Source organism: Salminus brasiliensis, chromosome 16 (assembly GCF_030463535.1).
Source record: "Salminus brasiliensis chromosome 16, fSalBra1.hap2, whole genome shotgun sequence".
NCBI classification, from domain to species: domain Eukaryota; kingdom Metazoa; phylum Chordata; class Actinopteri; order Characiformes; family Bryconidae; genus Salminus; species Salminus brasiliensis.
In genome coordinates, this window is record NC_132893.1 from 5,506,360 (window position 1) to 5,520,651 (window position 14,292).

Here is a 14,292-nt window from a genome sequence, read left to right on the forward strand (position 1 = left end):
TGTGTGTGTGTGTGTGTGTGTGTGTGTGTGTGTGTTTACTATCTGGAGGTTGTACCATGCCTGTCCTGCCCAATTGTTTTGTCTTCGGGTTTAGCTGAGGAAGACAGAAGCAGATCTTGCTTAAATGGTCTTAACCACCAGGGTGCCATGACAACCGGAGCAGCTTAACTTCAAATGTTTGAGGATCGTTTTCTAAACCCAGATCAGGGGCTGGAGGGGCTTAAACTTGGCCAACAAGCTGCTGAGGTGGCCTTAGTGACCTCAGGAGCGACCACAAGGCTGCAGGTAGTGGGAGACTAAGACTTAGCATGGCAGAGCACTTGTTGGAACCCCTGCTTGACTCGACTCGACTTGACTCGACTCGACTAGGAGGATGTTTTCTATTTGTGATTGTGGGTCTCCATGGGGCACGGTGTAGCTATGCTAGAAACCTCCCCAGTAGTGGGTTTATTTTGGTTGAAAATAAACACACTGGGCAGGAGCTGTATTTTCTCTCGCAAACAGATAATTGGTGTAGAGCAGTTGGAGAGCCAATGTTAACATTTTGCTTAAACTGCTCAGTTCACGTAAACACTGACTGGTCCACCACAGGCCTTGCCTTCCCCCTTCCCCCTGCTCCCTCGCTTTTTTTAACCCCTTTAGATTATTCGTTTTTTCTTACCAGTGTGAAAATACAGTAAAGTTGAGGAATATTGCAAGATATATGCAGATTTCTAAACTGTGATGTGTTTTGTTTTATTTCCTTTCAAAGAATCGTTGGTCCACTCATCCTTAAGTTATATCATCTGGTTATCATTATTTAAAATGAGGTCTGACTGTACCATTTGTTTTAGCCCAAAACGAGGTGAGAGACTGGGTTCTAAGAACGGCTCCTCTAATGAGTGAGTGATTACTTTACAGCTAAAACCTTGAGGCTAGATTATCACGTCATCTGCTTTTTCTTACAAACACGTGCTCCATTTTGGCACCATCCAAGATGGAGGAGGAGGAAAAAAAAGCTCCACAAATAAATAAGAAAAAAACAACACTCTAATACAATGGATTGCAATAAATAACAATAAGTTAATTAGATTTCAATAAATACACTTTTCATATATACTATATAGATAACTTTCTGAATATTAAACATTTTTGGGATGAGTCCGACATGACTGCTGTGGGGTCAGTCCGCAACTTGAGAGGGGCACTCTCAGGTCTTTCTGAATGTTCTGAATGTGTCTGAGGTCCACTGTGGTCGGGGAGACCACCACGATCTGCGGCGCATGGAAAAAAATCCATTGTTAAACTGGTGCCGTCCACAAGCTCTCCCGTGCGCGAACTCTGAAGCGCCTGTCCCAAGGGCTACTAGCACAGGACCTAAATTAGAGTTTGTGTACACTTCAACAATACAGCTGTCAGGATGTGATTTGTCTGTGACTTACTGATGAAGTATGTTATTGTTGCTATTCAGATAGCATTAAACATTTGAAGCTGCACTTATAAGGAGACGCTCCGGTTTGGTTCGGAAACAAAGCGAATACTTAAGTCGTCGCTCCTCAGCTAGAGGACTTTTCCTCCTGAAGCTTTCGCTCTTTCGTCCCCTTCAATCGCCGAAAGCCTTCCGCCCAATCTGACCGAGTGTGCCGCTAGCTTTTCTCAGGCTGCGCCTTTTTGAGTGTCTGGGGAAAATAAGCTATGACACACTCAAGCCCTGCACTTTCCCTCCGAGAAGCAGCATTAGTCTTTGCACTGGCCTTGAGCCCTGTGAAGTGCGAGACTCCTGCGTTTTGTCCGAGTGTCTTTTTTTCCACCCTCTCCCTCCCTCCCTCCCCCATTCTCTCGCTTGCATGACCTCGCGAGTCAGACACAGGCACACTTCTTGGCGGAATGCTTCTTGAGAGTGTGGTACTCCAAGTCGTCGTCCAAGAAAGAGAGGTCATCGTCGAACGCGATTGGCCGACAGCAAGTTCTCGAGGGCGAGTCCTTGTCCAGCTTCTTGTTGTGGGTGAGGTTGTTCAGGATCTTGTCGTAGTTGGTCTCCGAATCATGGCAGGGACCGCTGCAGTACCTGAATATCAACTCCTCTTTGGTCCGGTAGCCCAACCCGAGGTCTGTCACGTTGAGGTGGATTTCTTTGAGAAGGCATCCGCGGCCTTGACCTTTGACCAGTTCATCCCGACCCCCTTTGCCCCCTCGGCCTCCGGCCCGTCCTCGAGCCCTCTTCTTTTCTCCTCGTCCCCGACCTCCTCTGTCGGTGTTTGCCGCCCCTCTCTGTCTCCCCTTGTCCTTCCTGCCCGCCAAGCCGTTGTCCGCCTCGGGAGACCTCCGCAATCGGCCAATGGTCGCCTCGATGAAGTCCATCACGTCGTCAAACTGCTCCGGGTAGAGGCCGTCAATATCATCTTGAACAGAACAACAGAACAAACAACAGGAATCGTCAGAAACCATACGGGGAAGGCGGCTGTCATGCCCTGTACCAGCGGTTCCCAGAACTGGTCCTGGAGTCGCCCTGCCCTGCACCATGTTTACCCAATATTCCTCGGAGTAATCAGCTCATTATCAAGCCTATCCTTGTTAGGAGAACTGGGTGTGGTAGAGCAGGGAAAGGGGTTCTCCAGGACTAGGCTTGAGAACAGCTGCTCTCAGAACTTGCTCTCGCAAGTGCCTGTCGTTCCTGTCCTCCCCTGTGTTCTGCTTTCCTTAAATGAAAGAAGGTGATACGCTGGCCCTGTCTTGATTGATTTTATTTTCTTGATTCTGTTCCCCCTAAGTACACAGCAAATGCATTTATATCATGACATTGAAGCACAGCAGAATACATCTGTTGAGTGGCCAACTCGAAACATACGCTCTGTCCTGCTCTTGAACGCGGAGGAGAAAGATGAAAAGTCCTTTGATCTACGTGTAATACACAGTGATTTCATTAAAGCAGGAACTTCCTCAAGTTTCTCTCCCTCACAAGTCAACGTAATGGGCTGCATTATGACATCTGGTAAAGCTCTCTTGAGACCATAATGTCTTTTTGGGAAGACTAATCATATTATAATGCATCCACTCAGCAAATAATGAAATCAGAGGAAGCGACAATCCGACAATTCCACGAAAGCGCACCATGAGCCACAGGTGAGCCAGGGTACAGCGAGGTAAGTGTTAGCAGGAGCGTGCTGTGTGGAGGGTGTGATGGGAATTCTGTCATTCTTAACACGATGGCATTATCCCTGACGCCTTTCCTTTGTGTACCGCCCAGACTGACTGTGCTGTCAGACAGGAGGAGTTGTCTGAATTCCGTTCGGTGTGGAACCATCAACCAGCAGGTTGAGTGACACGGATAACTTGATTCGCAAGGCTGTAGCGGTTTCTTCTGCTCATGTACACTGTGCCTGTTGATACGACGGCCAGTGATCACCAGGGACTCTCTCTAAAGTATATGGAAGTTGAGCTGTTCCCAACTGAAGCTATGTTGACAGAAATACCGAGGCACTGCCTCGTGGACAAACATGCACCAAACCGCTGAGTGATTCAATATGTGTCGGTTGTGTTCACTTAACCTACTTTTTTTTGCTTGTGACAGTTGCAATGGGTGTTACGCTGCCACGAGACTTTGCATTGTCTGGCTACGAGAGCTTTGGATTGGGCCATTTCCAAACGTAAACGTATGTGTAAATGACATATCTGACCGCTGAATGTTCTCATTTCGTAGACGGGCATGGTTTCACACCCTACTAAAGCATGGCCTAACGGAAAGCCCCTTTGCAGTTCAGATGGACCATTTGGTTGGCGCGACTTGCACAGCAATCCATGCCTTATCTAGGAAATTCACAGGTTTACTACCGCATCAAGACAAGACAGTGTCATCTTCGGTAAAACAAACGGAGAACCTCCCACGCTGCTGTTGAAATGGACGTAAACACAGCAAAAGTATGGCTCTCTGTTACCTACATGCATACGAAACCCTTCCCGTACTTGCCATTATTTGTCTAGATTCTGGAATCTGGATTCTCGCTACGGACACAGCTATTGTAGTCTCTTTTTGCATGTCTAGGAGGAAGAAAACAAACGTTCTGGTCTGCTGGGAGGAGCAGAAGTGAAGCTAAACAAACCCAGAGACAGAAGGTCAATTCAATCCCTGTGTTTAGGACACCAGCACCTTAGTAGTCTTCTGTCCTGTCCTTTACTTTCAGATTCATTACACCGTTTCATAATAATGGCATACCCATTCGAATGGAGATCAAGACTTCCGTGACCACTGTGTACAAAGTTATGGTCTCTGTAAAACAGATACAAATATAATTACATTCCTTCGCTAAGAGGGACCCTTTCAAAGTGGTTGGCGCCAAATAGCTGGTAACCCGTGTGGTCAAGAAGCTCTGGTTTCAGCGCCGCCGCACTGGAAATCTCAATGTTGGAAGCTCGGCCAATGTGGGTATAATTTAGCTTGGTTCTCCGTGGTGCAGGAAGGTTTGGTCAACATAGTTTACGTTCCCTACTTAAGTAAATAACGAAGTTTGACACAGAAATAATGACAAGACAATTGTGTTCAGCGCTGAAGTGAGTGACCCTGATCTATGCAAGGAAGCAGTGTAAGCAGTGTAAGGTGGCCTTTTTTTAGATTTTTACACAGAGGAGTGGGCGACCAACATCTCACAGGAAAGTGCACTTGCATCGCGATGTTCTCCACTGCCTGTGTCTTCCACAGAGCCATGATTCCCAATCCTGGCCCTGGAATACCCCTGGCCTACACATTTCAGGGGTGTTCCACGATCGAACACACCCGGTGCGACTAGTCAGCAAATGATCAAGCCTGTCATGAGTTGAGGTGGGTGTGTTTGAGTAGGCTACAAAAGACTACATTTAGAGATGCAGGCGTACTCCAGAGCCAGAGTATCAGAAACCTGTGCACCAAATGTTTGCTTTGAACACTGACTTACTTTGTTCTTCCATGAAAGCTTGTTTGAGACCGCCGGCTTCAGGACGGGAGTCTATGATGGGGTCCACAGCGAGGGGCTCAGTGTAATGCTGCGGCAGGGAAGCTCTCTTCAACGGCTGCAGTTTGTGGAACAGAGGGCGAGTGGACGCAGAGCTCAGGAGCAACAAACACGTGGCTAGAACATCCCATAACTTCATTTTAGACTCCGTTCCTATGGAAGGAGCTGCAAAGAAAACCAAGGCCATGCTGTAGGTTATTCTGGTTCATCAGAGCAAAACACATATGGCCAAGTAACAAGACGGCTAGCCGCATTCCTCATCGCAGGGCAAAGAGGATAAAGGCAGGAGGAGAAGGAGACTATGCAGAGGTGAAACCGTTTATCCAGTTCGATTGAGGAAGATCAAGTCCTATTCTATCATTTGGAAGGTCTGGAGGTGTTTTTTGTCCCCCTCCACTCCTTGTAGGCCACCGACAACTTTTGAATTTACTGCGGTTAACCTATAAAACATGTGCCCTGTGATGAGCGGAGAGGAAATACTGAAAATTACAGGTTTGACCTATTTCACAAAATCCAATCAAGAGTAGTTTTGGACATATAAAAATAATATAGAAATAAAACATGCTTTTTACAAGCTGAAACACTGCATAAATGTAAAAATAGGCTATGGTTATGGGTCTTCTGCTCGTGCGTCCAGAATAGCAAGACCGCCTGCGTAAATTCAGTTAATGCTGAACAGATTTTTGTCAATAGAAGAATGAAGCTGAGAATGTGCATTCGGTGCCAGAGCTTACACACAAGCTATGTGCCTTAACTTGCTTGTATTTTCTAACATTCATATATATACATATATATATATATATATATATATATATATATAAAAATCATGGTAAAGGAAACACCAAGGCTCTTTAGTAAGGACAATGACAATGGTACTATAGAGACCCATTACAATGCTTAAATAGACTGGTAAAATTGTATACAAGGAAAGCCTCACGTAGATGGTTCTGTAAAGGTTAGTATTCCAGTATTATGAGTATTAGGAACCATATTAGCTCTGTCAATCTGTATATCTCTATATGTTTATATATCTATTTATATAATCACCTCCTTTTCTATGTATGTGTATACACAGTATATATATATATATATATATATATATATATATATATATATATATATATATATATATATGCATATACTGTTATACATTCTTATATAAGAGTAAAAACACAGCAGTTCTAGAGAATCCTGCTAACTCAAAGACCCATTTCAATGCTTAAATAGTTCTCAGTAAGAAGGTTCTTCATATAGAATGAAAAGCACTTGTAGATGGTTCTGGGTAGAACCTTTTTAAAGGGGTTCCACTATTGTTATTAGTCAGAGAACCCTTTTTAGCTTCGAGTGTAGTATCCACTCTACATCAACGTGCCTATGTTTATCACCCATGTCGTGCCAACTCTGCATGCTGGGTTAGGGCTTAATATTGGCAAAACGACAAACGGTACTTGAGCAGTAGCGAGTATACAGGACAATACAGGACATATCCAGTATATTAATATCTAATAATAATCACTTGTGCTGCTGGGCCATGTGAGTCTGGCTTTTTTGCTCGCTAATGTAAACGAGGAGGTCGCTGGAGCCACCAAACACCTCCAAAGTTCCACCGAGAGAAGAACATGCACACACTTTCTACAGACCAGGTCTCCAAGAAATACCATCCCTAAACAGCAGGGAACACGTCCTGCTCTCTGCACAAACACTGTCAACGTGCTTTGGTAATGCGTGAGTGTGTGTGCGTGAGTGTGTGTGCGTGTGTGTGCTGGTATCTGATCCTAATGGTGGTCCAACATCTAACCCCTGCGTTGTCTGAGTTGTATGCAGAATATTGCTTTAGTCCCAAATCCCAGCCTGACTCACCTTAGCTCGGACCCATGCAGACCTGCAGTCCGGACACAAACACAATCCCCAGCGGCGCGAGGCACGTTGAAAGATCCACGCTGCGTTATTAGAGTGGCGTCCGGGAGAGGGAGCCTTCAGATAATCCGCATCCATTCAGAGCGTGTCGTCCAGTGTGTGTGTATGCGAGTGTGTGTGTGTGTGTGTGTGTGTGTGTGTTTGTAGAGGACCCCCACCCCACCCCCCCCTTCCTTCGTCCCGTGCGCTCCGCTCAGCGCGCGGCGGGCTCCCGTGCGTGCGCTCTTACGCGCAGACCCGCGTTGGACATTGGAAATAAAGGCACCATGACCGGACGGTAGAAGACTCAGGCTGAGTGCAGAGCTGCAACGCCAATCCCTTCCCTTCCCTTCAAATCAGCCACGCAGGAGCTTCACACATGACTTCTGTCCATCTCCATCATCTCTGGTTCCCCCGAAGAGCCACCATGCGTCCTGCACTCAGGTAAAACTCCTGTCGTGGGGCTTGGAATACCGTGCGCTTTCCTCTCAGTCCTTCTCACAGCTGTATGGCGAGCTGCTCGGCCGCTGCTATCCATGCAGACGCGCATGTGCCTGTCTTTATGGCTTTTATGGGGCTGGAGTGCACTGACGTCTTTTGAGTCCGCCTCCTAACACCCCCCTCCACCAACACCAACACCACCACCACCCCCATCAGCCTCCTGGACCAAGCCGTGCAGCCTGTACCTCACGCTTCTCTGTATCAGTCATCTGTAAAGCTTTTGATGGCTCAGAGACGGGCCCACTGTTAGATGCCCAGGAATGCAAACAGCCGCTATGGTAGCTTTGGCCATTGGTACTGTAGGTCAGCCTCACCGTACGGGACACCTTGTTTGATCTGATGCTGAACAGAATGAGGTTCATGGTAAGGTTATGAGCACCTCACATTGAGCTATATTTCATTGGAAGTTCCTAAAAGCCTTCTTGAAGATCCATTTTTTGAAAGCTCTCTGATCTTGGACCAACACAGCAATCATCTAGAGCATATTAGGCCACATCATATGATGCCACCAGTGCTGGGAGGGTCAAGGCTAGTATGCGCTTCCTCCAAGAGACATGAAGCTTCACCACATCTTCTCTTCCCAAACTGCTGAATCTACATATTAGGCAGCAACTGAAGTTCTTGATGTGTTGGAAGCTTGAAAAATGGCCAAGCGTAAGAATTATGAGCCAAGTTGTGATGACTGGGTCAGAACATCTCCAAAACATCAGGGCTGGTCTTGTGGGGTGTTCCTGTTATGCAGTGGTCAGAAAGGACAACCGGTGAACTGGCCACAGGCTCATGGGTGCCAAAGGTTCATTGATGCAACCCATGGAGGCCCCGCCTCACAACCTCTGCTGCTAATGTCTTGGATACCACAGGCCACTTTCAGAGGTCTTGGGGAGTCCATGCCTTGATGGGTCAGCACTGTTTTGGCAGCATGAGTGGAACCTACACAATTTAAATGGTATGGCTAAATGGTCTAATTCTGCCCATAATCAGCTTAAAGATGCCTGCACAGAGGGTTGGAAGGTGGGGGAAGGGGTGGGGGGTTATGGGAGGGCCATGCTACCCACCCAGACCGAGTGAGACCAATTATGCTCTTTTAGACACCCAGCCATAGATGGTTATAGCATCCCTGGGGATTAAACTAACAACCTCCTAAAGATTAGATGGTTGCACCACTTTGGAGCCACCAAAAGCTTCGCTTCACATTTTATGCAGATTGCGTGAAAAAGAGGCCAATAGAAATGAGCCTGAGTTACTTGGACTGCAGTGCTTGTCTTGTGAAGTTCACATTTTTGGAGATTAAGTGACAGGATAATAACATCAGCTCATCAACTGCAGCTCCATCAGATGAATGCATGCAACAGCCTTACATGAATAACACACGTCCCCCTGTGATATTCAACACTGAACTGCAAGGTGTACGGTGTCACAAATAGCTGTTGGGGATTATATGGATGACAAGGCCCAGAAAGGCAACCCTGCTGCTCCTGTTACTTCTGTTGTGCACCTGAGGAGCGTCCGCCATTTTCTATGGTAACGTACACCCCTACTGCCTTTTGATCTGGAGGAAGAGACTGTTTTGGTGTGCTACCGGCTGGCTATATGGACTGTATGGATCCGACGAGACAGTATGAACCTCAAGCCAGAACAAAAACATTCCCAGAGCTAAGCTCGTTGCATTGTGTTTGCTGGATGGGACGGTTTATTAGACCAAGCGATGGACTGAAATCCTCTTCCTGACATTCAAATCCTTGATGACAAGGCCTGGCTTGTTTCACTCTGAATAGGTATTAAGGTGAATATTTCAGAACTATTTATCTTGGACTGCATGCTAATGCGTGTGTTCGTTTACCCTTTCAGACTGGGGGTGGGACTACACCCTGGAGCGCGTTTCTCCTCAGCAAGGGCTTACAACAGGCATGCCAATCATTCATAATATTTATGTTCACTGCTAAAGCCATAATAGTGCGCTGTCATTCAGCTCATGTTTAACAAAGAATGACTGCACTGGAAAATGCTGATTTGTTTATTTACCGTTCTGTCTAATTCCCCTGTACAGGAGCTTACCCTTTCATATCTAATGGTTTTCATGGTTCTCTATATGCGCTGGAGATACGCAAAAACCTTGTATTTCCAATAGGGAACTTTACAGGAGAAGAGAAAATCCTTCTCAATTTTGTCATTTTGGAGCGTTTCTATTGGTCCATTCATCTTGACATTCTGACACTGTGTAAACAAAATGGTCAGATTTACATTATGACCAAATAACCTAATAGTGGGAATAACCAGCCTTGGCTCAGATTTTGTGGCATGGACTGTATTAGTGGTGATGGAAGATGTTCATTCACTCAAAGTCATTGTTCCCCTCTGGCATCAATGGCCATGGTTCATCACTGAACATCCTATGAAGGTAGCATTTTCTGAGAAGCTATCACCCTTCACCGGCACCCGGTACCCAATGCCCTTTTGGACATCAGTCAAATCGCATCCTTTGCCCATGGCAATCATTTTGCACTCAACAACAACTGACTGGTGTGCTCGCTTATTTATACATGCATTTATTTATACATTTATTCATGGTCGCGTGGGATCTGTGACGTCCCGGGCTGAGTTCATTCCATGCCAGGGGTGGTCATAATATTCTGATACGACTGTGACAGTGACTGTCTCAGAAGCAGCTAACTTGGTGGAATGTTCTAGAGCCACCTTAGTGAATGTGTAGAGAGAATGGACTCTCACGTTGAGTGCCTCCCAACAGCGTAACAGTGGTGCCCCACAGGCCATTGATTCCAGAGGGGATCGGCGACTCTGGCGAGTGGTACAGACATCTTCCATCACCTAATACAGTCCATGCCATGACATGGGCAGTTATTCATCCTATTAGAAAGGAGATCAGAATATTTAGATATGTCTATACATATAGATAGATATAGAATTGCAGCAAAGGAACATGTGAAAGGGTAGACAACAATGCAGAGAGGACATTGCATGGACACAATAGACAAATTAGATTAAATCTGGGGTAGGCTGTAGGCTCAGTAAAGAGATGGGGTTTTGAGATTTGATTTATATTTAGACAGTGTCTGATATGCGGGAGGAGAGGTCCAGAGACGGGGACCAAATCTAGGAAATGTTCAATTCAATCAGTGCTTAAAGACTGTAGAGGCTGGATGAAGGAATGGCTAGTAGACCAGCTGAGGACAAGCTAAGGGTACAGGTGGGTATATAAGGGAGAAGAACACTATAATAAGAAGCAATAAGCTTGCTAAGTGCTTTTTACATGACCAGGAGAACAGGAGACAGGCCCATATCCATTTATTTTTTTCTCTGAGGTTTACTCAGGATATTTTATGGGTTTATGCACCAAAACCAGGCAGAATTCATTTTCACAAGACCTTTTTGCAATAATTATTTGTCCTATTGGAACAGTGAGAGGTCATCAGCCTTGCTCCTGGAGGTCTACCCTCCTGCAGACTTCAGAGCTCCAACCCTAATCAACCCCATCTGATCTATCTAATCACTGCCTTCAGAAGTGCTTGATTAGCTGAATGTTGGATTTTCCAAGAGGAGGGTTGATGACCTCCGCTTTAGATTCTGGGCCTTCAAGACTGCTATTGTATGGAAATTGCCAAACTGTCAACCATCACCTATAATTAGTTGTTTTTGCTACTGTATGTCTGATTGGGTGCTCTGTAAATGCATCATTCGAAAACCGGCACAGGCCTAAACACTCCTTATAACTTTAGCGTAAATGGGCGGGGCTAAACTGCAGTAGGTTTTCTTGAAAACAGTGGATAATGGAAATGTAATATTAAAAATAATGTTTTTGTGAAATCACAATGACAGAACATTTATTTTGGGTGGTCCTTTGTGGGTCTTTTTTTTTTTTTTTTAATAAATTAAATAATATTCTCTCAGTAACATCTGATCTGTAACATAGATCTGTAGACCTCTAACAGCTATAATGCACATCATCTGAACATGCTCAACAAGCTGTTATAGACTTATGGTTAGGGTTAGGATAGGATGAGGGTCAGGCGCAGAATTACATATTGTGTTGAGGTTAAGATTAATGTTAGAAATATAGAAATAGGGTCAGGGTCAGTGTCAGTGAGAATTAATGTGGACTTGCTTATTGGAAGTAACATCCCAGGTAGCAAATGAGTTGTGGCCCAGTTCTGGCCCACACTTTCACTGACTTTCACTTTCATCCTGTCCATAATTCACCATGTAATGGTGGCATGGGAACACAGCCAAGGCTGGCTACAATTGGGCCAGTTTTGGGCCAAAAAACGTGAAAAGTTGCAATTGGCCCCCATGCGGCCCAGAGAGCAAGTGCCAAGATAAACCTTAAACGAGACCGGCACAGCTGGGCCAGAAACATTTCATCCAAAGTGATGTACCAAGTACTTAAAGAAGAGCTGTGCTGTAAAATCTAGTCTAACCAAGTTTGTTTAGTCAACTAGCTAGCTTAGCTAAGTAAATCAGCTGCTAGGCTAATGTTAGCAAACTACAGTACTACAATGTACTTTAAATGGTTGGTTCCACTTAGTAGGTAGTAGTAAATTTTATGGTCGCTTACTTACCCATTCCTGTCAGTCAGTGACAGCAATGCTGCTAACTCTCCTAATCTGTTACCTCTCCTAATCTCCTAATCTGGAAATTGACCCATCAGCTAGGTTCTTGTTATGACACGGTTACTAAACCAGCATCTGTATTTCTCTAAAACTACTTTAGGTAGAAAAACTAATCTTGCTATGTAGGTGTGTATGTTTTGACGACTTTAATATTCATGCGTATTACACTAATGTATTAAGAAAAAAAAACATCAGAAAAAGTTTTGTTTTGCATGATTATGGTTCTTTCAGAATGTATGTGATACTTTTCAGGGAGCCAGTAGATAGGAGGTGGAGAGAAGGTGTAACATGATAAGCAGAGTTCTGGACCATCTGTAGCTCGTGAAAAAGGAAAGGAGATCTAAGGCCTGCAAGAAGGAAGCTGCACCAGTCCCAAAAACGGCTGGAGATGAAAGCATGAAGAAGAGACTCAGCGGCAGACTGAAGATATGAAGATATGGTCTAGTTTTTGCCATTTTATGCAGTGTATAATCCTTAAACAGTTAATCTGATGTGGGTATGAAACATGGGAATGTGGTATAGAATGAGTTGATTTAGAGCTGTTTAGGCACATTCATTGTTTTAGTACATTTAGTACATTGTAAGAAATTGTCATTAGAGCTTCACAAGGCTTTGAGGCTGATTTTTGGTTGCCATTTTCAGCTTTTTATTCCATAAAGATGTTCAAATAGTTGTTCATCTATTTAGATATGTGAGCATATAAGACAGCCCCAAGGCCCATTTCCCAGCAAATATGTCCATGTATGTCCTGTATGGGTAGCCCAACCAGGAACCAAAATGTTATGTCCACAGGTTCCACGTTGGCCCCATGTATGGATACACACCAGTGTCAGTGATGGGACTAGGAGGGGTTAAACCTTGGCCTGATCTGGGTTGCATACACTGCACACAGTGTAGTCCTAGATAGGAGATTAGGGTGGGCTGTAATGATGGGAAGTCCAACTGGGTTCCAGTTTGTACACATATACAAACCCACTCATAGCCCATGTCCACCTGAAACCCACCCAGGTGAGCCACACATGAGCATACTGGCTGAGTTATGATGTTTCTATTGGTTTACGTCCAAAACCAGTCAATGAGTTCTTTTTATTTATTTATTTATTTATTTATTTTTACATGACTCTTAATCTCTTCATCAACACTGCTCCCGGAGATCTGCATCCCTGCAGATTTTACTTTCAACCCTAATCAACACATCTAATCAGTGCCTTCAGAAGTCCTTGGTTAGCTGAATGAGTATTTGGGTTGGAGGTCAAAACTGCAGAGAGGTAGATCTCCAGGTTGGTGACCTCTGCCTTAGAATCTATGCAGTCCAGATATAGACCATACATAGTTGCAGTGGTTCTGGAGCAATGTAGTATTGGCAGTGTACTGAACAAGTTCCATGTTTAAATAGGCTACTTTGTGATGGTGGTGTATTGAAAAATAGCTAACCTAATTTAGACTGGTCACCTACATTTAGGCCTGACTGGATGAGACTGTTGTTCTCAAGTGCGGAAGGAAAAACAAACGACAATATGGAAATTCTGATTGAGTAAGCAGAGAACTTTGGGCATTCAGAATGATTTAATTGTAGTCTTTATGTGCCACGGGTGTAAAGAGAGTGACCAAAGATCAGAGTGCCACGCGACATGGGTTCCATTCACACGGCTGGCCATTTCCTTTGCGTCTCATTGGCCTCTTGCCCAATAATGAGGTAAACATCCTGTCTTTTTCCAGGTTGGAACCTCTGAGAGGCCTTCTCTGTTTTGACTGAGGACCCATTATTACCACCATAAACTACTAAGAATTAGTAAGCACTGGGTATTACGCAGCATGATTAATATGAACACATGTGACATGTGAATGCGTTGGGATGGTGTTGCAATGGTGTTGGGATGGAACTATTCCCACTATTTATCCAAGCAGGCCAACTATCACCAGGGGTTATTAAAGAGGGTTATTCAAATGTTTTCACTGAACGCAGTAGCCTCGTTTTTGTCGGCCTGGGAACAGTAGACACCCATTTGATAAGTGAAGTGTTACAGAAGGCAAGCATTTCACCAGGATCTTCCTGACAAGAACATAAGAGTTCACACGTAATACATAACGCCTCAGGTTGACAACCCCTAGGGAGAATCTCCAAGCTGTTCTCATAACAGCAGGGAGTTGAGACCTCTGGACTGGATCTTTGTATCCAATCTAATCAGGCTGTGTTAGACAAATTATCTATGTTGGGTGATTGCAGGTCGATCAAACCTATAAAAAACCTCAATGGATCAGCCTTAGCTTGCAATAGAGCAAGGTGCTTAGAAGTTCAACAGTTC

The 14,292-nt window shown here is 44.8% G+C and overlaps 1 protein-coding gene across 1 annotated transcript; it reads right to left on the reverse strand.

Annotated features, from left to right (window-relative positions):
• Positions 1 to 1,839: 1,839 nt before the first annotated feature.
• On the reverse strand, positions 1,840 to 7,009 carry gdnfa (glial cell derived neurotrophic factor a). Its single transcript, XM_072659086.1, has 3 exons — positions 6,825 to 7,009; positions 4,908 to 5,129; positions 1,840 to 2,381 (listed from the first exon to the last, which is right to left on the reverse strand). The coding sequence occupies exons 2-3, from the start codon at positions 5,101 to 5,103 to the stop codon at positions 1,840 to 1,842; spliced, it is 738 nt and encodes a 245-aa protein (XP_072515187.1). The 5' UTR covers positions 5,104 to 5,129; positions 6,825 to 7,009.
• Positions 7,010 to 14,292: the final 7,283 nt, after the last annotated feature.